Below are 25,888 nucleotides of genomic sequence, written 5' to 3'. Positions count from 1 at the left end.
AATTAGACAAATATTTCAATTAGTGTCTTTTCTAATATAATTATGTATATAGCCATATATATTGAAAATGCTTGTGATGAAAATGTTAGATGCGTGGCCTAGTGGTAACGCGGATGTCTATTTGATTTTGTGGTCGCTGGATCGAATCCACTAAGTAGTAATTTTTTTTCACTTAAATTGAAACATGAACAGAATAGAGAGGTTAAGCTACATGTATCTATTCTTCTGTGGTTTTTTTTTGATTATCTTCTTTAATTCAGTCTGAGTATGAGCATACCCAATATAAACAGATCTCTTCATTAACACAAAACATGTACTCTATTTAGATCCATTGCATTTTGCTTGAACTTATCACGGTTCAGAATATCAACCACTGTTATACACAGAGTTTCCCGAATTTATCACAAATCAGTTATTACAAACACCATTATAGAATCAGTACAGTGTATCCAGGTTTCGAAAATCATATTGCGACAGCAAGGTACCTGAAGCTATTTTTAGTAACAGGTACTTTCCGTCCAAACACAGGTGTAGGCGAAATAATGGGAAAAGGCGCTATACCTCTTTAAGAATATTCTTTAAAGATTGTTACTTCTATTGCTACTTTAACATACGTTTCCTAAAAAATAAAATAGAAATGCAAACGCAAATCTTATCTTAATTCAAACTGATTACCGGTATTTTATTTTGAATTGAAAAAAAATGCTTAATCTAGTATTAATGGACAAATGAAAACCACCTGGCTCGGTCTGCACCAACTTGAGGTGCTGTCTCCATGATCAGGTCTCTGCTTTTCAGGTCCGTTAGGGCAGTTCTTCCCCAAGTCTCCTTTGGCCGGCCTCCATTCCTTTTTCCCTGGGGTGTCAATCTTAGGGCGACCCTAGGCAGTGAGTTTGGGGACATGCGTAGGACTCGACCAAGCCATCGCCAGCGTCTTGTTTGGATGATCTGTGCTATTTTAGTCATCCAAGTTCTTTTCAACAGTTCTTAATTTGAGATGGTTTTTGGCCATAAGATATATAGGATAAATCTGAGTGATTTAGTAGAGAGGGTTTTCAGAACTCTGTACCTAATAGGAGGACACTGTGTACGTTGCTGTTGAAGATCTTGATCTTGGTGTGGATGTTAAATGCTGTAGATCTCCATATAGGTTTCAACATTGTAAAAGTTTGGTTTGCCTTATTGATCCTGGTGTTCTGTAAACAAGGGTGTTTCCTTGTTTTCTATTGCTAGAGCCCACATACGCTAACGTTTACGAAGGTTTTTGTGGCTTCTTGCATGTTCAGAATCATTAGTAAAAATTCTATGGAAAACGCATTCACAAATGTTTGGGAAAATCCCGAATGTTTGTTTCTAGCACTGCACACTGGCTTCTGATTTATCTCGCTTCTCCGCTGTAATGTAGTAATTATATAAACACACTTTGCCGCTTATTTTTTGTAGACTTTCGACAATAACATGATGACCAAAACTTGTAATTTTTGTAACATATGGCCAAAAAGTCTTCACGGTCATCTGAGTTTCATATCCTTACCTAAGTATGTTTTGTACATCCCCCCCCCCCCCGGCCAGGCAGAGATCTTCCCTCTAGGGCAGATATAATGAAAAACAATTACTACGCCGTCTTTTTCCTCTCTAAATTTATACCGAACATCATTCTACAGTGGCGTCGGAAATTTCTAACCACAAACTCATCCCGACGTCATATAAACGTTTTTTCCTTGGTTCTATGTTATAAACACCTTACAAACGAACGGAAAACATGAACTATTCTTCAATTTTCATATTTTCTTTTTATTCTAAAATGGCAACAGTTACATAAACTTTCTATTCTTAATTTATGTGGAAATAATCGAATTATTCCTTCCCAAAAATTAACTTAAAGAGAAACTTCTTTACATTCATTTTGTACATATCTTAGAACTGTTAAAATCAGTTTGTATTGTTAAAAATGTACTTGATATTTAGTCCCTTTGTTTTAATTCTGGTTAAAAAATCGGTAAATAAACCCCGATTAACTAAACCTTTTGACCTCTTTCCATCGTAGAGTTTTCATTTACTCAATTTCTTGGCCAAAAAAGTCTTCTTCCGAGATTCACACCAGTTTTATGTATAATTGCTGCGCCGCCTTGACGTCAAAACTCAATAAACCGTCTCGGTCAGATTTTAATTGCTTGGTAAATATTTTAGTACTCTCTTCGTATTTCAACTCGAACACTAGCAAAAAGTACACAAAAGTTAATTACAATAAATAGCAAAATGAACATACATAATTTGATTTCTTTTATCAAAAATTGTAAGTCTAACAATACTTAAAGAGAAGATGTTTACGTTTTTGAAACTCCGAGTTTGTGCCAGCGCCGGGTACTTCGACCACCGACTTGTTTATGTACTGTCTTAAACAAACTATTAATTATAATTATTGATTATTTTGTAATATAACTTTGCTTAATTATTTGATTAGGATTCCTAAATGTTTATGCCAATTTGCATAAAAATTCGCATATCAAAAAGAGAGATATTTGTGTTGTCTCAATAATTTCCGAACAACCCTCGTACAAGCCTAGCTTGTTTACATTTACACTGCGCTGTACCTGGCTTGTAACTCGACAGGAAAATTGTTACATGTACCAATTCGGAGATTTCTCAGTCAAGCTGGTATTCTAAAAGATTACAGATAAAATGCACAGTAAAAATCGTCATAAACTCCATACAAATTCTGATTTATTTTTTTTACAAATTTCATAGATAAAAGTATTCTACTTAACAAAATATGTTCACAACGAATAATTTCCTTTCACTGATTGGTTGCGAAAACGGGGCGATCGCAGGGAATTTACTGACTGGCGGTGTAGTTCGTTGTTTTCATACAAAATTTTAATATAAGTATTATTATAATTTTTTACGTAATCTTTGAATAACATACGATATGTAATAACAAATATATATATTTTTGTTTTTTTTTAAATCATTTTTAATTTTTGTTCTTTTTTTTTTCACACGACCATTTCTTCTAATACCTCTTAGACGAAAAAACCGTATATAAGCTGCTCCAATTTAACCAAATCGCAAGACGGTACCTAGCTATTTCTGAAAACATTGGATAAATCTACCAAGGGTTGTAGAGGAGCGGAGTGGATCGTGAACTTTTTGCTACGAAGATCTGTTGTAACAAATGTTTGGTCAGCGTATTGGCACTTTTAGTCCCCTTCCCTACTGTCCTTTACAAAATTTTAGATTATTGAGAATCCAAATTTGTACATGACAACTAAATTTTTGTTAAGGACACTACCCTCTTTAATAATCGACTTGTTTTCAATATTTGATTTGACAGATTTAATGTCAAATGCAATTTAATAATATTTTTCACTTTCGATATCGCGTTCTCTCAGATCCAAAAGAATTAGCAACGATTGTGCTTCGTGGCATAACAAAAATTCTACCCTGCATGACAGACAGGTTCAGACGATATAAAGTACACCAAAAGCAATCATTAAAATAAACACTTAGAGCAAAAACGCGGAAGTTTCAGATAGGGGAAACACCATGTCAGTCTTGATCAATAAGCGATCTCGTGACTTGTTGTATACGGACATTAATGCGTTTTAAATAAATATGCATATCATTAGTTCTACTATATAGCATTCAGATGACGTGATTGCTATTTGTGTTGCGTTCACGAGCGATCATTTATTGAATTGATGATTAAATCAACAGCAATGCAATGCAAATTTTACTCACGTTAAATAAAGATTTGCGACTTTACATCTTCCTTTGCAATGAGAACTAACATTACGGATAACTTATTATAGATGCATAGGGATGCCACTTTATTGCTTCTACCTACCTTGAAAGAATATAGATGACAAGGAATTATGTTTGTTCTACATAAAAAGGGGCTATTTAAAATAGGTAACATGATATATCTTTATTGATCACAACTAAGAAGACTCAAATTACACGGTTAAGGCATTGGCATTCTCGACGATTTAAATCTCAGTTATTATGTAAGGAAAAAGAGTTAAAGGTAATCGAAGTAACAAAGTGACTAATTGTGCCCCCCCCTCCCATGACGTAAATGCTTCTTTCCATATGAAAGATATCCGGGTTGTGTATTAAGTCAGTTGACAGAGATCTTTACTTGGAATTTTCATAAATCCCGACAACGTTACTTGTTTTGTACAATTGGACGAATACAGATTCTATATGATACTACCTTATCATCGTTAAATTTGGCTCTAATGCTGTTCATTTAAGAATGGTTGTGTTCCTCTGCGGGACCCTTCAGGTAGTTGTTTTACACCTGTTTATGATAATAGAAGCATTTGAAACTCTCCATAGGAAAAGCGGGGACAACTGTTTTTTTGGATCAGCTGAATGTAAATGCCAAAAAGTTCCTAACAATCTGCTGAAAGCGGATTGTTCTGGACGACGAATCCATACCCTTCCGGTATTTAACACCAGTGTGATATGGATAGACCTGAGCAATAATGAGATTTCCAACATAAGCAGTGGATTTCCAAGAAATGTATCCTACATTAATTTGTCCGATAATAATATACAGGAACTTGTTGTGCATCCTTTCCATGGATTATCCAATCTCAAAACTTTGAATTTGGAACGAAATATGATTAATATAACAATGGTGTACAGTGGTCTATTTGCCGATCTTACTTCTCTCACTGAGTTGAGTTTAAAAGGTAATATACAAGACAAATTCAAGCCAACAGTGATTAAAGACGATGTGTTCTCCGAATTAAAATCATTAGAAACCCTTAAAATTGACGGACCTGCTAATGTAACATTTGGAAAAGGATTCCAGAGCATTACTATGTTGCAAAAACTTGATTTATCTGGAATAACAGGAAATTGCAGTTTTCAAAGGATATCACATAATATGTTTTTGAATATGCCTAAACTCACCTACGTCGATGTGTCTGCCTGTGATATTTTGGATATCGAAGAAGGCGCATTTGGAAAGCTCCAATATCTCGAACACCTTGATGTTTCTTATAACAAACAACTCGGATTTGCATCACTTCCAAATATAACTCATAACCTAAACAAAACATCGATAAGGGTTTTGCGTGGTAATGGAATAAATTGTTTGTCAGGAATCGGCACAAAGATTCTGAAACGTCATTTTGAGAACTTAAAACACACAACCATTTCCGAAATCTACTTTGAAAAGAACAGACTAGAGCAATTGGAGCCTGGAGCGTTTCGACTGTTGCCATACACAATAACAAGCATTTCGTTTGGAGAAAATAAACTAACTCAAGGAAGGTATATCTTAGATTATTTCTTTTTACAAAATATACGTGTTTATAACATAAGTGTACAGCTCCGTCCACCACCTTTCCCCGAATCAATATTTGAGCGTTGCGCGGAAAAAACCGATGTTTTACATGCAAATAAACAATATTTTGACAATGACGATATTCAGGAAAAAGAAGGAAACAAATATGAATCTATGACGAACGATTTCATTGGCATAAACTGGAATAAGCATCATGTGACCTTTTATATTCCAAAAACATTGGAGGTTTTATATGCAAATATGAGTCGGCTTTACAGAACTGTACCTGAATTTGGAATAAATGCCACTGGCGCAAGAGAAATATACGCACAAGACAATTTTCTGTATTCATGGGATGGACCAATTCACGGCATGGAAAACATAAAGATTATGGACCTCTCAAACAATTTTTGCTCGCACATTTCAAAATCGTTCTTAAAATACGCACGAGGCCTGACGACGTTACGCATGTCCAAAAATGATATTGGTAAGAGTCTGTCAAGTGATGTGGAGGGAGAGATCTTTAAGAACACAGTGTCAATGGAGGTTCTTAATTTATCTTATAATAATATTGTTGATCTTTCTGCGCCTATGTTTAAAAACCTGGAAAGACTACAAACACTAAACTTACAGAACAATCAACTATCGACGTGGCGCGTGAAAGTGGATCATATGAAAAGTATACAATTCATTAACCTAAAACAAAATAGACTGACAACATTTGGGAAAGAAGCACAAATGTCATTGACAAAATTGTTTCAAATAACAAACCTTTCCATCGATTTATCGGGAAATCAGTTTCTTTGCTCTTGTGACAGTGTACACTTTCTGGAATGGATTACTGGTTATCGGAACCGTTTTGTACATTTTAACCGTTACGAATGTTCATCCACAAGCTCACATAAATTTAATTTTTCGGATGCTGATAACTCTTTAAAGTTACTGAAGAAGAACTGCAAATCTTATCTAGTTATATATATAGTCACTTCAGTAGCAGTAGCTATTATGTTTAGTATCATTTTCGGCATTTTTCTCTTGAAAAATAAGTGGAAAATTCGATACGTGATTTATAGATTCAAACAACGTTTCAAAACATATACAGGGCATTCAATAATCCCTCTGGCAGACTCTCCTTCGTATGAATATGATATTATGATTTCATATTGTCCAAAAGAACTATCATTCGTCCTTACCGACGTGATTCCTCGACTTGAAAACGAGGCTGGTTTTCAGTTGTATGTCAAGGACCGCGATGAACCAGCGGGAATTTCTTGTGGAGAAGCCATTATGGAAGCTATTCAAAAAAGCAAAAGAGTTGTATGTCTTGTGACAAAAAGTTTTCTAAAATCCACATGGCAAGACTACGAATTAAATATGTCAAGGATGGAAGCTATCGAGGACAGAGAAAATTTGAATTTTGTCCACTTAATCCTATTTCCTGATGTTTGTAATGGATCTATTTCCATTCAAACCTTAGATCTCGTTAGACAAGAATGTTTTTCCGAGTATCCAGAGGAAGAGTGTGCGTTTGATGATTTTTGGGAGACATTGATATCCCATATAAAAGAACTCAACCGACATTAAATTGATTAGCTCTACTTTTGTTTCTTTATTGTGTGTGTGAGTGTGTGTTTCGTTGTATTTATATTAATAGTACTTGTTTGTAATTATATTGAACTAAAATTGTACACAGCTTATGAAAACGAAGAGTGTAGAATTAGTGGACCAAGTTAAAAAAAAAAGAAGGTATCCTGTTATGATATGTACGGGAATTTTGAAATATTTTTTTTATACTGTCATGAAACAGTTAAACATGTATGAACGATTATCTCTTTTATGAATCACGTCTTTAAGAGAAATGCGAAACAGGTTGATTCCCCCTTTTTAAAAAACATTGATCAACATATAAACACCTTTTTATAATGTCGTTACAATAAATGTTTCTCTAAGCGTTGTCTGTTTGAAATTAGTTTAAAAAATATGCTTCTCTGACTCTCAGCCTTGAAGGATTTTTTCATCATTAGAAAGATAATTGTTTTCTTATCATAAGAATGTAAAGTGTCCTTCAAATTTAATGAGTTAAATGAACTAAAAAGAAATTTATTGGTGGTATCCATGCATTTTACAAAGTTAGTGTAAATGTGCCCACGATGGATGTACATGTAATCGAATAAATGTACAAGTGCAGGTTCCAGTGGTGACAGAAAAAAAAATGTTTGGTACACTCTGCAGGAAAAATACATCAAATTATAAACAAGATGTACAATAATCAGTTAAATAAACCACAGGTGCTTGAGGACAGGACCCCCCCCCCCGAAGTATAATATAAACCCCGGGACTTTATTCATTGTTTTTATTAAATCATCCTTTTAGAACATATTTCTAATCTAATATATACATTCATTGCATAAAATTACCTGAAACAAACATTTTTTTTAAAAAATCAGACCCTTTACAAATATGATACAAGAAGGTTGCTAACTTCGTCTGCCAGCCGAGAGGCACTGCCGATGAATATTTGTTGAAATGTACTATCAAACTACATCTACCAGTAAAAACGGTGACTTTAATTATGTCGTAGCACGATAATTCCCTTCACTGAATTTTTGCATGCCATGCCCGTGTAAATACTTTATTGGGTGAATTAGGACAATTTTCACCGACAAGTTGCAAGTTTTGAACCATCCATCTAGAACCAACGGAAGTGAAGGTTTATCGCAAGGAAGATAACTCCGCTCGTAAACAGAGCAATTGCACTCAAACTCGAAAAAAATACAATTCATTAGAAGTATGAATTCTAATCAAGCCGCGAAGACATGAAACTTTTTTATCGTCTTGGGTACTGGAAAATCTAAAAGAAGGCACTCATACTGATTGCATTACAATGGAAGACATGAAAGAGAAAATTGTAGAGCAGTTTTCTCCGCTAGTACCTTTTCCCATTCTTTATCAGTAGCCTTTCCTGGCTTTAGTAGTAACCTTTCCTACTCTATCGTAGTTCTACCACTTAGTGAACTTTCTCCCACACGGTTTTGGTTCAGATTTTATAAAAATTATTATTAATGGAAACCCAGTAAGAAATAAAATCAATGTTTGTACATCCCCAGGTTTGATTTATATTTGCATTCCTCTATATAGATTGAGTTTCATTTTACCGATTTATTATTTTTTCGTAGAAAATGTTAAAAATTGAACATGCATATGTTCATTTTCACATTTTGAATTCAGGCCATTTGCACCCCCTCCTTCCCTAAGCTTCGCTCTTGAAGAAAAGTAAATACTTTTGATTTATTATCCGATCGGTTCTTCAGGGGTTTTTCTTCTTCAGAGTTATATCATATTACTGTTATTTGTATCTTAAAGTAAAGTTAAAGTAAAGTAAAGTACATCAAAAGTTCGCCATTTAATCTTATCGTCACGAGAGCGATTAAATTTTTCTAAAGCTGTAATTTATGTAAGGCATATAAAACTTAGATATTGAATGAACAATGTGCATTTTGCAATAAAATTGATTAATTCAAATGCTAGATTTTTGTTCATAAATTTTCAAGCGACTGTCCAGGTGACTTAATGGTTTCTTTTTAGGTGACCCGTGTCCTATCCTGGAGATAACTGAAACCTTTTTTCTCTTTTAATTTAAATCAAAGTTTTTTTTTAAAAGAATTTTTTACTTTTAAAAACATAAGACCCAGATTGTATATGAATGCACTTTTGACCTAAAGTTACTATTCCGTTGGCTTACATTCTAAGCTTTTTAAAAAGAAGAAAGAAATTTAACGTCAAACATATCGGAACTCACCATCCAAAAGGTAAACCAATGGAAATGTATCTTATTTGTATCCGTGTGATGACACATGCCAATGAACGGTCTTCCTTTATTCCATTTGGTGACGAGACCATTTTTGCTGAGGTCTAAATTCAAAGGATAATTATGTACCTCCTTGTAATGATATTTAACAATAGTATTCAAGATACCACTTCTACTATAGTCTGTCCCAAGATATTTATGCGCCATATTTGGGCGATTTTCAATAAAAACTAGACTTTGACCCGTGCGTGCACGGGTTGACATTGCGTATCGGACATTAACGAAATAGAAACATCGTCTCAACGTATTTTTGACATTTACATAACAAAGCTTACAATAATGCTATTAATTTTATTACACTCTCCTTAGTTAGAAAAATCTATCTGTATGTCGGAAGGGGCCGGCCATCAGTGTCCTCACCACAGTTAGAATGACTCCTATTTACAGGAAATGTCGCAGAAAATTGCAGCATCGCTCCGAAACGATTTTGGAGACAATTGATGTTACATTGAACAAAATCAGATATTTCTTTGCCATCAAGAAGACAAAAGAATGTACCAAGTTGATAATATTTGTTTTTATAATTTCTCATAAGAAAACATAAATATATATGAACGGAATATATAGCAAATTTCTAATGAAAATGTACACGTATTTGTATTATCGTTTTTTAGTTTATCCATGCAAATGAGATCTTATAAAAACATGAACTAAAGAGCATCCCGTGATTTAGCGTGAATGTAATGCGCACGCAAAAGATTGTAAGATCTAAAAAAATCCAAATGATTTCCGGAATTGTTTTAGGAATATTGTTGATTATTAATTAGCGAAACTTAATTGAAAAAAATAAAATAAAACAAATTGGTAATCTTCAAGTGTCAGTGATGTTTAAAATATACTCTGGACTTTGTAAGAGAGCCTTTAGCTGCTACAGAAGCAAATGTTGGGTCTTTAGCAAGAATTTTGTTCCATTTTTTTTTCAAGAAGGAAAGGTCCTGGCCTCGTTTCCCGATTTATTCGATTTTACAACATATTTTCTGTATCTTTTTTTTAAAGGTATAAAATCTCTCTCTTGCTAGCTCCTTTGTGATGTATGAAACATTTCTGGAGGTATCTTGACGGAGCGCTGTTGCCATATCACCCCATACTTTTTTTTGTTTTGGGTTGTCAGCAATATGTCTGCTTTCACCTTGTACATGTACATATGTAGATTGAAAAACGTTTTTAGGGACAAAGATACTCTATTCTAGTCTCCCTTTTTTTGTGTCAGTGTTATCTTCAGCCCAGTCATTCCCGAAGCATTTAGTACCATCGTAATTCTTCATCCTAGTCTTAGGTGGATGAGCATGAATCATCCTTGCTGATTGCTCTGTTAGGATCGTGCTAATTGCTGGTACTGGGACCTATAGACGTTTTGTTTAGGTACTCGTTGGTGAAACTTTCAACATTAGGGAGGTATTCTATAAGGAATGAATTTTCTTTTTTATAATAAAAATAATTTCAAATGGCTTTAGCGAAATCCTCATAATCTGTTCATAAAAAAATTCATGGTAATAATCTGTTTATGAATAATTACAATTCATGGTAATATGAAATTTATTCCCAAAACACCTTGCATCTGATTTGTTTTAAAAAAACAATCTAATATAATCTGCCTTATATGATAAATATCTACAACAAAAAGAGACCAAAGCAATTTCATATTAAGTTTCCGTATTGATTCCTAATTAAGTAGCTTAAACAATTTAACATACACTGCTAATTTTAATTTCTGCCGTCTATATCAATTACAATTGGAAAAAAGATCTTCGCCGATGCCCTGTGATTTCTCGAGACCCGCCATGTGGAACTCTTCTGATGACGTCACGCACAAAACTTGGTGACTTCGTTTATAATCAAAAGTACACCAATAGTACACGTTGATAATCATTGCTACAGATTGCAACCGTTGGTGACCTAATATACCAATGGCAACAAACTGTTGAATCATGAACGCATCTTTTGTTTGCAACCGGAGGCGGGTTAAAGATTTATCTCCGCGCACCTGCGGAGAAACAGATGCGTTGGCGTTAACTTTCACACACATTACTTTATTTAATTTATTGCACTAAAACTAATGCTAAAATAGATTTTAACACAAATGAGGATTGTTAGAAAAGTTCGCGGATAAGTTGGATTGTGAGCGGACTATTCGTATGATATCAACAAAACTCTTCAGATTTAAACTGTTCTAATAAAATATACGTAAAGATTTTTTTTTTAAATGCACCATAAAAAATTAATAGCTGACTTATTAGGATATTATTATGATAAGATATCATGCCTCATGGAGGTTTTGATCTTTAAAAGTATTTTTCACGCATTTTCTTATTAAGAAAATGTCATACAAAAATGTATTATATTTCATTTGACGTTAATATAACTTATGAAGGTCAGTTTTTGAAAATTTCAATAAAAGTTTGAAAATTAAGTAAAAAATGATAACGTCAATGAACATTTTGGAGCATCGGGCCTATATTAAATTTTGTATCCAAGCAGAGACCAAAAGGTTCTTAGGTACTGCTAGAAATGACCCACGTATGTCTAGGACAATGGTTTACAAATGGAATCAGATGTTTGAAGATGGAAGGACTGATATTTTAAGCTGACAGCTGACGGCAATCTGTGATCAAACCTTCGGGCATCACAGGATTTGATCACGTGACCAACAAAGTTCATATCCCGGTGAACTTTTAAACTTGCTGTTTACTTCTTAAATAGACTTTATAGAAAGATTGAAGATTTTTAAGTACATTAAAAATTACATTGAGGTACCAAAATATAATAGTGTAAACTTATGAATAACAATCTGAAGTTAAAGTTTTCGTACTCTTTTTTAATTGTTTACGCCTTCTTAAAGTTAAGAAGAATTTCCTCTGTTTTCACAATAAATGTCTTTGAAAAAGATTAAAAGAAGAAGATGCATAAAACAGTCTATATGAACTATATTTCCCATGATAGAAATACGTTTTTTCCATATTGCTGTCATCAACTGGTCATAATGAATCAATATTGTATATATTATTTTAATTAAAAAGTAGACATAACAATAACCGAATTTAAGTTTAAGTACTTTAAAACAAAACAGATTACAGAAACTTACAATTGCATTCAATACTTTGAAGTTGGGCAAACGCATCACGTACATGTTTTGTAGGATAAAAAAAGGTCTTAATTCTAAATTATATGTCATTAAAATGTTATGCATCAAATCCTTACAATCACTCAGTTCACGTTCCCAATAACTTTTTTTTTATTTTTACCATTCCATTGGTAAACTATCCTTTGACACGGAATAAAGTGTTTAATTGTTTTTAAAAAAATATTATATCGTTGAGTTGTCGTCATTCGCATGAGTTGTCTTTCTTTGACATGTCGCGTCGGTGTGTTTTACTTTCGATAAGATGATTTTCGGCGATTTGTTGCATTCCATTAGTTGTCTTTCGACGAGGTGTCCAGTACTGCAATAACTTTTAGATAAAAAATGATTTATTTACCATCCTAATTTCCTAAGGTTTTGTCTCGAAAGTTAAGTTCACACTTTTTTATATGGGACCCTATGGAAATAAGTTGAAATAACGCTAAATTTTCACGTTTTGCCATTATTTTTTTGTATATCTGCCCTGAGGATTTTTTTCATTCTTTCAAATATATGAAAACTATTGTAAACAGTCACTAAATGGTGAAATTGAGAAAATTACCTCGTGGTGTGATCCAGTGATAACAAAACAATTGATTTTGTTTCACAAATATTTGCCTATTGTGGTATATATTGCTTTATAAAAATTAACTTTCAACTAAATTACGCTTTTTATTTGTTAAATAAACATATTTTAAAGTAAATTCTCTATCAATAAATTTAAAAAAAATCAATCGCCGCCTTGATTAAATGAGCAAATCACAATTTTTCTTTGGCTTATGCATAGTTTAAAATACCGGATGTTGCGTAAGCGCCACAATATCAAATACATAAAATAACAAGTTTAAACTAATAAACGGTACATATGTTTTAATGTTCATTTTGTATAAAAACACAATCGAAAATAAAGTTATAACTTAGCACATACGGCGGCATAAAAATCTAAAGATGCGCAAGGTCATGCGCACTCGAACTGTACTAGGCCTCGTTAAATACTCTATAATACACAGCAATTAACAGAGCAGTAAACGTATCTCTCAAATTATTACCAATATCTCCTTCTTTGTTACAAACTTTGTTTACTCCTTGTTTCATCAATGGATATTCTTCTAGCAGTATTGCATCACACGAGTCAGCAATCAGTTATAAACATAAACCGTTTCGTACAGCAGAACTATGTACATCTTCGCTAGCCAAGAGTTTTCGGTCCACTTTGCTCCCCATAAACCCTTGGCGGATTTCATTGCGAAAACTCGGTGATGTGGTGTCGCAATCTAGCGAGCAACTTGAGTTGCGCCCCTTGCATATTTACATTTTAATCGAATTAAACAACGGGTTATATACACACTACGGCATTAATACAACTTGAAAACATGTTGACTACCGAATATCGGAACATAATTAACGATGCTATTAAATACGAATTAAGTTATAAACTAGGGAAAGCATGGAATGTTTTCTTCATAGTGTTTTGTAAGGACCTGTACCAGGAGTGAAAAAGTCGCGATTTATATCAAAGCTTTCATGTCATAAAACCAGGTATCGTTGTCGTAAATATTATGAACCAAAGAAATTAAATAAATTAAATCTCATTAAACCTTTAAAAGCAATAACCATAAGCAGGAACGTATATACTAACGGGATGGGCAGCTTCTACATTCGCCATGTTTACTTCCCATACTATCACGCGAGCCTTGACAAGTTTGTAGAACTATGTTCAATCCCAGTAAAATATATAGGTTTTTTAAGCGATCTGGTTAGACCATCGTTGGTGAGGCACTACTCGAGAACTTGTGTTTCAATTTGTTAAAAGCACCGAATGATTTACCAAAGATCACACATGTGTTTTCTTTTAAAGTTTATATTTACAAGCACTGCGATTGGATCAGCTACTCGCAGCTGCAGCCAATCATAAAACGGAGCTCGTCACCGAGTTTTCGCAATGAAATCCGCCAAGGGTTTAGGGGGAGCAAAGTGGACCGAAAACCCCCGGCTAGCGAAGATGAACTATGTACTACTTTTATGGTCATGCAGGGTTGCCATTATATTGCTCCCTGTAAAGATACTAGACTACCCAATACAGGTTCCATATTAGTAAATACACAAACCTCAAGTCTACCATAAAAAATAAGTTCATCTAAAACTTTATAATTTCCTATTAGCTTTCAATTCATTCTTGTGTAGGTGAAGTCAAAGGGTTTAGCAATAATTTGTGTTTACTTGTATTTTACTATCATTGTTTTGATTAATCTAAATGGTCAGAAATAAATTGATTTGAGGTCATTCCTAAGCACTTGTAACATTATCACACAAGTCAGAAGAAAACTGGAGTCAGTGTTAATATTTGGACTGTACGCAGGTCGGAAGCCACCGCTGTGTTTTGAGAACTTACAAATATTAGTGATAAAATATCATTGCTTCTATGGATCTGTTGAGGATGAGTGGTGTTTATATGTATTTGTCTTCTTCTATTATCTGGTTTAAATGACAAGGCTTAAATTCTATATATGTTCCAGATTTTATCAGTGCCTACTGGCTCTCAGGTATAAATATGAGTATAAAAAGCATTATCTGCTTAAGGTTTAAAAAAATGTGGTATTGTATGATTTGTATTACAATTTGTTCTCTTGTTGATCATTTTATAATGCTTTAATTATTATCAGGGGAGATCATTATACTACTGTATCGGAATAGAATAAAATATAATTTCTGTGATCTCCCCCTTTTTTTGCATTATCGATATATGTATACTAGAATTCATATGTACAAATATCTATCTATTACCTTTGTCATTTTAGTAATTGACAACTTACAAATCTTTTGTGTTTGTGCCTTTTAATTTAACTTTTAACTTAGGCAGTGGAATGATTAAGCAATTCCTTCAAAGTTTAAAAAAAAAATTTGATACAGATTACTGTTAGATAATAGTATTTAAGTAATCATTGTGTTTTGAGATGAAGTTGTTTATAAATATTATCATCTCGTCAGTTTGAATAGTTAATTAAAGCCCTTGTATTTTGTACGTTTGAGTTGTATGTCCTATCTTTGATTTGTACGTCGTCGATAACGATATTTGTTACACGTGCCTGAGATACGTCATTTGTTAATTTTGTTTGTAAACAGGATGTAATAGCTCTTTTGCACATTAAGCGCTGCCAGATTAAATTGCATCATTGAAAATGTGTATCAAAGGTCGTAAGTGGAAAACCAGCGTGAACATATATAGACGCAGCTCGCTGACAATTAGGATTTTCCGCTACCTTTTAAGACCTGTTCGTGTACTTGTTTACTCCTATTTTGACACACTTAGTTATGAATGAAGATCAGCAAAAATTAACCCAGTAAGATTTTGCACATTAGAAAATTCCAGCTTTAAGAAGTTATTTGTTATGCTGGGATTGTCGTCTGTAAGTAATAAACAAGAGATGGATGCCGATGCAGTAGCATATTCTGTGTACATGTATTTGCCTTTGCATGCCGTCCACCTCAATTCTGCTTGTGCCAGGTCCACTCGCTTGAAAATAGTGATTAGAAGTGATCAACCCCTAAAAAACTAATTTTTCACTAGCATTAACATTTTCCAAGGTTAATTTCTGAGCATTATAATGCATATAAACTGTAAACATGCTGTCGCCAATTCAACATTTTCCCGCTATTGCCAATCAAAAAAAAAGAAAAATATAATAGCCGAAAAACAGAAATTCGCTGATCATACAATTTATAATATGTAAACACAGAAAAATTATAAAGGTCTCAAAACTACATGTAATAAATTTATAAAAAAAAAATTCTGGCCGCTGTTATTTACAAAATACTTAGCCTCGGGGGGGGGGGGGTGCATTAAAAGGTTTATTACTATTACTGCTACAAGTAATAATAAGCTTTGCTCCTCGCAACTGGAATAGCCCTAATTGTGTACATGTATATTCACATTCAGGATCTTTGAGATTGATGTATGGCTTTTTCAATTTGTATTTTATATCAGAAATCAGAATCTATAGGAAGCTTTAATAATAGGTGATGTCTAAACAACTATGGGTGTTAATGAGATTGCAGTTGGCCTTCTTTATTGAAGATTAACGTACTGATTTTGCTAAAAGTGGTAATAATTTTAAATTAAAAAATGAAACATGATTTCATAATTTTTTTAAAGTCGTAACAATGCTTGTTTGATTTTTAGAGGTTTTTAGATACTAGAGTGCTCGATCTTTTCATGACTCCATAATTCATTTATTATATGTAGTATTTTTCTTATATTTAATGATCATAAGAGAATGAAATAGAAAATAATAAAACATACATGACTTCCACTGAAATTATTATAAAATGTAAATTTGTTGTTAAATTTTGGAAGCTGGTTTTCTTTGTATTGCATTTAAATGCAAAAATTAAAAACGCTCTTTGACCATGTTTTTCTCAATTAAGTCACGATACACTTTATGAAATCGAACTTCTGTTATGAAGCATTATTTATCGAATTCATGATTCAATTTTAGAAATATTCAGGCTCGTCATCGTATTATGAATATTTAGGTTGCTGGGTGAAACACTACCGCAATAAAAAGAAATCAAAATGATATATTTCAACACATCAAATTATTGAAATGTGTTTTAATCTACATGAAAAAATCTATTTCAATGGTTTAATTTACATGTCAATGTAATTTTATTTATAATAAATGAATAAACAATTGTATGGAACCCGTTCTCATATTAAAGAATTGTGAGAGCTGGTTTTTTTTTTGATAGGATTATCACCCTTTTACTTTAAATATAATGTATGTATCTTTGTCAGAAATACAAGTAATTGTTTTCTGAATTTTTGTTTAAACTCGAAATAGAAAGAGGGAGCCTTTAATATTAATCAGATCAGGAATGCGGAAGTTTAAAACAGGGAAAATCCCATGGAAATCCTGGCCTACATTGGATTTAGCAAAAATATAATAATACCTTCATGACTGAGTTTTAAAACGCAGCTTACAATTACAAACATGAAACAATGAAGCATTTGGAGGTTGTAACAGTAAACTGCTATCTGCATTGCAGTCAGATGACTAATTACTCTAAACGGATATAACTGCAATTTATCTCTAATTTGCCATATTCAATTGAAATTAAATTTAATGTATTTTGTTGATGTTAGATGATTAAAAGACCTATATACATATACCCTCCAGAAACTTTGTCTAGCAAAAGCAGTCAATAAATTTCAATTTCATTATTTCAATAGTATTTGGTTGTTTTGTCAAACCTTGTCGGATTCCAAATGATAAAATATATGAAAAACAGTCTAACTCCAAAATTTTTTTTAGCTATTAAGATACTTTAGATTAAGAGCAAGTGAAAAATATACAGTAAAGTGCTCGTTGTTTAAATAGTAAGTTCGTGATGTAATGATTGGAACAAGAGAAAACGATGCATCATTTATTTTCAAGTCTAAACTGTTTTCCCCTATTAGGAGCTGAATGAGATATCATTTATATTTAAAAATAATCACATTTACAGAAAATTTTGGAACTATTACTTAAAAATATTACATTGTAGCACATGAAAAACTAAATATATAGATACAATTATTTTTTAACCGACATTAAATGATCATGAATTATTGATGAGTTGAAGGCAAAGAGTTAATCTAAATAGGAAATTTGTTTAATACAAACAGATTTTGATTTAAAAAAAAAAGACTCAAAATGCATTTTTTTAAGGAACGGCATTGAAATAATATGACACTGCACCCGAATTTTGGAAAATTCATATGTATCTCATACCAAAAGGGTTGCCAAATAGTTCAAGGTAAACAGGTGTTTACGGTGTGTTTTTTTTGTGATTTAAATGCTTTTTTCGCATGAGAAGATTGCAGTATTAAGCATTGAAAAGGATTTTTACAGGGGTTTTCCAAACATTCCGACAATGCTACCAGTTTTGTACTTTTGTTCAATCTTACGACGAAAGAAGTTATATGGTTTTACTGCTGCAAATTGGAAATTAAATTCTAGTTCATTTTCAATGGCTGTTCAGATAAAAATGGTTTCGTCCTTGGGTAGGACCCTTTGCAATGTCGTTTTATTATTATTAATGATAAAAAGTGCATTTGCTACTCTCCATAAGAAAAGCTGGGACACTTGCCATTTTGGATCTGTTGAATGTAAATGCCAGAAAGTTCCTAACAATCTGCTGAAAGCCGATTGTTCCGGACGACGACTCCATACCCTTCCTGCATTTAATACGAATGTGACATGGATAGACCTGAGTAATAATTCTATCGCTAACCTAAGCAGGGGATTTCCAAGAAATCTATCGTACATTAATTTGTCCAGCAATAAAATACAACAACTTAATATGCATCCCTTCAATGGATTGTTTAATCTCCAAACTTTGAATTTAGAGAGAAATCGGATAAATATAACGTTGATGTACAAAGGTCTGTTTATCGATCTACACTCTCTCACTGAATTAAGTTTGAAAGGAAATATACAAGATAAATTTAAGCCCACGTTGATACTGGACGACGTGTTCTCCGAATTAAGATCATTAGAAACACTTAAAATTGACGGACCGGCTAATGTAACATTTGGAAAAGGATTCCGAGGTTTAACAAGATTGCAAAAGTTAGATTTATCTGGAATAACAGGTTATTGCAGTTTTCAAAGGATATCTCATGATATGTTTTTGAATTTGCCTAAACTCACCTACGTGGACGTGTCTGCTTGTGATATTTTGGATATTGAAGAAGGTGCATTTGGAAAGCTCAGATATCTCGAGCACCTTGATGTTTCTCATAACAAACAACTCGGATTTGCATCACTTCCGAATATAACTCATAACCTTAACAAAACATCGATAAGAGTTTTACGTGGTAATGGAATAAACTGTTTGTCTGGAATCGGCACAAAGATACTTAAACGCCATTTTGAGAACTTAAAGCACACAAACATTTCCGAAATCTACTTTGAAAAGAACAGACTAGAGCAACTTGAGCCGGGGGCACTTCGACTGTTGCCAAACACAATAGATATCATTTCATTTGGAGAAAATAAACTTACTCAAGGAAGGTATATCTTGGATTATTTCTTTTTACAAAATACACGAGTCCTGAATATCAGTGTACAACTCAGGCCACCTCCTTATCCCGAATCAATATTTGAACGTTGCGTAGAAAAAACAGATGTTTTACGACCAAACGAACGAAATTTTGTAAGACGTGATACATCGAAAATAGGAGAAAACAAATACAAATCTTTGATAAGCGAATTTATACTCAGAAATCGGTGGCATTGGAAATTTGTTTTGACCTTTGATCTTCCGAAATCTTATGAGGTTTTATATGCAAATATGAGTCGGCTTTATAGAACTATACCTGAATTTGGTATAAATGCTACTGGTTTAAGAGAAATGTATTTACAAGACAATTTCTTCTATTCCTGGAATGGACCTATTCATGGCGTTGAAAACATAAGAATAGCCGACCTATCAAACAATTATTGCTCCCACATTTCAAAATCGTTCTTAAAATACGCTCGAGGCGTAGTGATGTTGAATATGTCAATTAATGATATTGGAAGGAGCTTGTCAAAGGATGCTGATGGAGAGATCTTCGAAAACACGGTGTCCTTAGAGGTGCTTGATCTGTCTTATAATAATATTGTTGAACTTTCATCGCGTGTGTTCAAAAACGTGCAAAAACTACAAACATTAAACTTACAGAACAATAAACTGTCAACATGGCGCGTGGAAGTGGATCATATGAAAAATATACAATTCATTAACCTTAAACAAAATAGGCTGACCGAATTAAAAAAAGATACCCAAATCTCATTTACAAAATTATTTCAAAAAACAAATCTTTCCATCGATTTATCAGGAAATCAATTTCTTTGCTCTTGTGACAGTGTACACTTTCTGGAATGGATTACTAGATATCGGAACCATTTTGTACATTTTGACCGCTACGAGTGTTCGTCTACAAGTTCTCATAAATTCAATTTTTCGGATGCTAAAAACTCTTTAGTCTTACTAAAGAAAAACTGTGAATCTTATCTCGTTACATATATTGTCAGCTCCGTTGCGGTAGCTTTCATATTAAGTATTATCATCGGTATTGTTCTCGTTAAAAATAAGTGGAAGATTCGATACGTGGTGTACAAATTTAAACAACGTTTCAAAAAATATGCATGTCATTCAACAATTCCTCAGGCAGAATCTCCCTCCTATGAGTATGATATAATGATTTCGTATTCCCCAAAAGAATTATCATTCGTTCTTACCGACGTGATTCCTCGACTTGAAAACGAGGCTCGTTTTCAGTTATATGTCAAAGACCGCGATGAGCCATTAGGGATTCCCTTGGGAGGAGCGATTATGGAGGCTATTCAAAAGAGCAAAAGAGTTGTATGTCTTGTGACAAGAAGTTATCTGAAATCAACATGGCAAGACTACGAATTAAACATGTCAAGGATGGAAGCTATCGAGGACAGAGAAAACTTGAACTTTGTCCACTTAATCCTATTTCCTGATGTTTACAATGGATCTATTTCCATTCAAACCTTAGATCTCGTTAGACAAGAATGTTTTTCCGAGTATCCAGAGGAAGAGTGTGCGTTTGATGATTTTTGGGAGACATTGATAGCCCACATAAAAGAACTCGATCGATGTTGAAGTGATAAGCTCTACGTTTGTTAAGTTGGCTGTGTGTTTGTTTTGTTTTTTTTAATGATTTTTGTATGCCATTACTCTAAACTGAAATGACATCCAACATTCATAACATTCATGGAAACGAGAAGTGTAGAATAAATTGACAGAGGTAAAAAAAATATGAAAGTATCAATTTATGACCTGAACAAAACAAAAATTTTGTTACGCTTTTTTGATTATCAGGAAAAAGATGCATGAACGATTGTTTCTTTTATGATTATACACATATGAATCATGTTCTTAAAGATAATGTGAAACAGGTTGTTGTCACACTTTTTATAAATGTAGTCTTGATTGAATGTTTGTATAAACATTGTCTATTTGAAATTGAATTAAAACGGTCACATAATTCAACTAACTCAAAACCAGAATCTCCCTCTTATGAATATGATTTGATGATTTCATATTTGCGAAAAGAACTATTATTTATTAGCTCTTACCGACTCGATCCCACGTCTTGAAATTGACGCTGGTTTTAAATTTTATATCAAAGACCGCTATATATGAACCAGCGGGATTTCTGATTGTTTAAAAAAAACACCAAGAGAGTTGTCTGTCTTGTAAAAAAATTTATCGGAAATTATATTGGCATGAATACGAATTCAACATGTCAAAGATGGAAGCTATCGAAGACAGAAAGAATGTGTCCATTTTATCCTTCTTCTTGACGTCGGATTATGATTTTTTTTGGCTTGTCAATATTTCTTCGATGAGTCCCCCGCCACTTTCAAAAACGATGCTACTTGCCTAAATATATATTTTTTTCTTCATTTAACATTTATATTTACATGAACGACTGTTTCTTACATAAATATTGTAAAAATACATTTCTCATCTATGTCCTCAAAGATTTTGCGAAATATGTTTTACGGTGTGACCGTTGCGGCGAGCGCAGAAGGAACCACACATCTGTCATCATTGTTAAATGCAACCCGTGGACTTGCCCTACCCAAAAAACTTTGGCTTTGTCTCGAAAACTTTTACCACCGCAGGAACCCGAAGTTATCAAACTTTTACTCCAATTGTCCCTTCCTAGGCTTATACACTTAAACAAACTACCACTAAGCATTAAAATATTTGATAAACACAAGGCTGTTTGGTGTTTTTTTATGTAAATAAGATTATGTTTTATCATTCATTTACTTTTTAATAATGATCATTAAAATCAGTAAACAATAACTTTGTATCTGTGTTATTTCTCATTTTGTTCCGTGTTGTAAGGTTTGACCACATATGCAACTACATGTATAACAAATACATGAAGATATTTTAACAGTTTCATTTTTTCTTTTAATTATACATTACAAAATGATGTGGCTGCACGTAGATCTAATAATGATTGGACTTTTCTTTTTTAATAATTTTCTGTCACCTACCTAACGTATGCATTTATGATTGGATCAATATGACAGAAAATATAGCATGGAACTTGCATGAATATTTACTGAGCAAAAAATTATAAGAACAAAACTCATCAGCCAAAGAGTCACCGTTAACACTGATACTGAGTACTTCCTACAAGTTACATCCAGTACAGATGCTTGATCCACCTCAAATTCGCTGGAAATAGCCTGAGATCACTGTGACGTCATAATTAACTTTCTTTTGCGCTCGACGGTTTTCGTTAATTTACGGACAAATTCGGTGAAGAAATGACGTCATAGGTCAGCAAAAGTTCAGAAAGGTAGTTTTTTTACGTAAGCAAATGTGTTGTTTACTTTAATGTTTTTAAAGGATTTTTTATTGTTAAATGAAAATGATGTCTGCGATTTAGAGGTAAGAACGCTAGCTGTCCCATCATGTTGCTATGCACCGCAAAGGATTATTGGTATATGTAGAACTTTTTCACGCGGGTCCACAAAATTTTCTTTGAACAATGTGCAGATTTCAAATCGAATTTCCTCAGTTCGTACACGTTGTCTATGAAACTGACTACGCAAGCGGCGCTTCGCGCCGCCTCGTTGCGCTCGCTATTACACGTATACAGTCAACAACTTGTATAGTCTCAATACATGTATATTTAAGGTCAAGATATAGTAAATGAAAAGTGCCTACAGGTGTATGAAATTCAAGATATAATATTTTTTGAATGGCGTCTCATAACAATGGGTTTGTTCAAATGGTTTATCTGGGCTTAAATTTGGTAAACTTGATTCAAAAATGTTTTACATGTATACCATCATTTTTTTTTAAGTATGAAGGCATTTTGCAAATAAACTACAAAATGCCTGCACCAGAGTTCTTGCTTACACCTTTAATATTCCAACACATGTGAGTTGATGTCCGTAAGGTATACAGTGTAATTGAATTTCAACTGATCAATAAGTTATTATTGTGAAATTAATCAAAAACCTACTTTCATTTTCGATAACAAGCCCGAAATAGCAAAGATGAGAGTAAGGTGGTAGACACGCTTTGGCGGATCCAAGTCAGGGATAGTCTCGATCAAAATAAATACTTGCAATGAAATAATATTAAATGATTATGCATAGAGTGAATATATTTACAGTGAGCCATTTAGAGAAAATATAAAAGTTAAGATTTGACAAATGTTGAATAAATTAAATACGTCAATTCGTTTCTTTAGTGGGCGATTTTAGTGTTGATATTCATTTGCTTGCGAAGCACGACCTCTGGTGAGAGAATGGGATAGAACTTTCCAGAACAGAGTAACCAAGAACGCTGATTGACTAATTAACGAAAAGTGTAGGACGAGTTCATCATGCAGTGCGGGCAGATACCCTGGATCGGACTTCGCTTAATACAAAAAGTTATATTTAAACGTCGATAAAATCCTTTTAAATAAACCAAATGTAGTTTCGATCATAGGTCAGCCATTTTATGACGATCTGTTATTCCACCTTTCATCTGAATATCTGAAAGCAAATGACCTGGGTTTTCTATTTTTCTTGTGACGCGTACACATTATTGAGCTACAAATCATTTAAGGCAGATAAATCGTTTTTTGTTCCATGCTACAGTAAGCAATTGTCTGTGCCTAATCAACGAATAAAGGTTAATGATAATAAATAGAAATGCCTTAAGATAATAATTAATATATGTACATTTTCAATTGAATCATTTAAAGAAAAAAATAGATTTGTCTCCTCTATTATATGTATTTCTAAACACTAACTTTCATTAAGAACAATAATATAAACCACAAATCAAGAAATTTTGGACACTAATACACTTGCCGCTTAAACATTCGCCAGAGACAACCATTGTCACTTACAAATTTTCAAAACATATACCAAGACAAAGCTATTATTTAGTTCGCAGCTAAAACTATTGTGTTAACGAAAAATCTTTCAAATTTTATTTCCTTTATGACGAGTAATGGACTAAGAAAATATCAGACGATGGTCGAGCGATAGTCAAATTCTCGAGTACTCGTTGACATCTGCACAATCAATATACAATGTAAATAGTACAATCATTCAGAGAGTATTGCATTAGCAATACACGTCCCCTACCGGTTTGTGGAAATTGTGACAACAAAGCACTGTTATGCAGAATATCGAACCCAAACATTAAAAAAATTGAATATAAAAAATTAATTTTCTCGAAAATGTGTCAACCAGACGCTACAAAAGTGTAAACTTGATCTGTAGTTTGACATTTTGAAGCTGTTCAGCAAATTTCATATTATTCCTCAAACGCATAAAGAAAAAAAGTGTGGAAAACTGAAGTGGGACAGACAGACGGACGGACGGACAGAAAGACAGACAGACAGTCAGGCAGCAGACAGACAGACTGACGGACGCAGAGGAAACCTATAGTCCCCTACGGTGAAAACCGGTAGGGGACTAATAATATCTGTCCAACGACCTCATGTTTACCTGTTTATGGTCCACAAGAGACGAGGAACTGAATGCCGCTAATTCATTATAAATACTGTCTATTTATATTAACCAGACATATGGAAATCCATCGTACTTTTTTCAACAATCTATAAAAAGCGGGTCAATATGGGTAACATCTTAGACTCTTGACCATTCTATCTATGAATCGTTTTTTGTCAATTGCTCCCTATGGAATTATTTATCGAGCTTAAATGATGTACCTAGAAAAGATGACCGTGTCGTTTCGTTTTAAAAATGTCAAATCATGATACATATTAAATGTTTCGTTTGACGGTGAATTTAAAGAACTGTACAATGTCACAAGAATTCAGGGGCTTACCCATGAATTCCCAATTGCAATGATACCAATAATGTGAAAATTGACGAATAGAAGCATCAGTAGAAAATGAAAACCTAAGTAGTTGTTTATTTGAATTTCTCTTTGTTAAACAAATATGTCTAAACCAACTTTGATTTTTGTTGATAACGATTGCACATTTTAATGAAGGCTAGGGCATCAGTGAGTCTGGTTAAATGTTTATGCTAGAAAGGTAAAAACAAATTTCTGAAATTTGATTGGTCGAAAGAAAAATTGATAGCATCTAGTGTTCTACTCAGCATGACATGAAAACATGTTCATTTCAGTCACAAAGACATATTAGTTTCAATTAGTTTCCAAAAAATAATATTTACATCGACTTATCGATTCTAGAAATGAAATATGTTATTTGTAAATGTTAAATCAGTTAACAAAATCTGGATTTCGATGGTTTGAGAAGAGGTGAAGTTTAAAAAAATATTCCTTAGACATGCATCAATAATGCTACGACTTTATATCTCTGTTTATTATTAAATGCGCGCTTTAATGCTTAAATGCCCCAAGCCCCTTAATATTCCCCGTCTATGTTACTTCGGATTCTTGTCACCTCAAGATTTAGTCTTAGTAAAAAGAAAACTTTAGTTGATTAAAATATTCCTGACAGTAGAACAAATGTTAGAGAAATAAATGAGTGCAATCATTGAAAGGTCATCTTCATTGTTTGGAAAACACTAACATTTAAGAA

General features: G+C 33.2%; 2 protein-coding genes across 2 annotated transcripts; both read left to right on the top strand.

Annotated features, from left to right (window-relative positions):
• The first annotated feature begins 4,080 nt into the window (after positions 1 to 4,080).
• On the top strand, positions 4,081 to 7,253 carry LOC105336097 (toll-like receptor 4). Its single transcript, XM_011440282.4, has one exon. The coding sequence runs from the start codon at positions 4,259 to 4,261 to the stop codon at positions 6,881 to 6,883; it is 2,625 nt and encodes an 874-aa protein (XP_011438584.3). The 5' UTR covers positions 4,081 to 4,258; the 3' UTR covers positions 6,884 to 7,253.
• Positions 7,254 to 18,203: 10,950 nt separating this feature from the next.
• On the top strand, positions 18,204 to 22,158 carry LOC105336098 (toll-like receptor 4). The gene has a single exon (XM_011440283.4). The coding sequence runs from the start codon at positions 18,295 to 18,297 to the stop codon at positions 20,941 to 20,943; it is 2,649 nt and encodes an 882-aa protein (XP_011438585.3). The 5' UTR covers positions 18,204 to 18,294; the 3' UTR covers positions 20,944 to 22,158.
• Positions 22,159 to 25,888: the final 3,730 nt, after the last annotated feature.

The sequence above is a fragment of the Magallana gigas genome, chromosome 9 (genome assembly GCF_963853765.1).
Source record: "Magallana gigas chromosome 9, xbMagGiga1.1, whole genome shotgun sequence".
Classification (NCBI taxonomy): Eukaryota; Metazoa; Mollusca; class Bivalvia; order Ostreida; family Ostreidae; genus Magallana; species Magallana gigas.
This window is presented reverse-complemented; position numbering and strand designations above follow the sequence as displayed.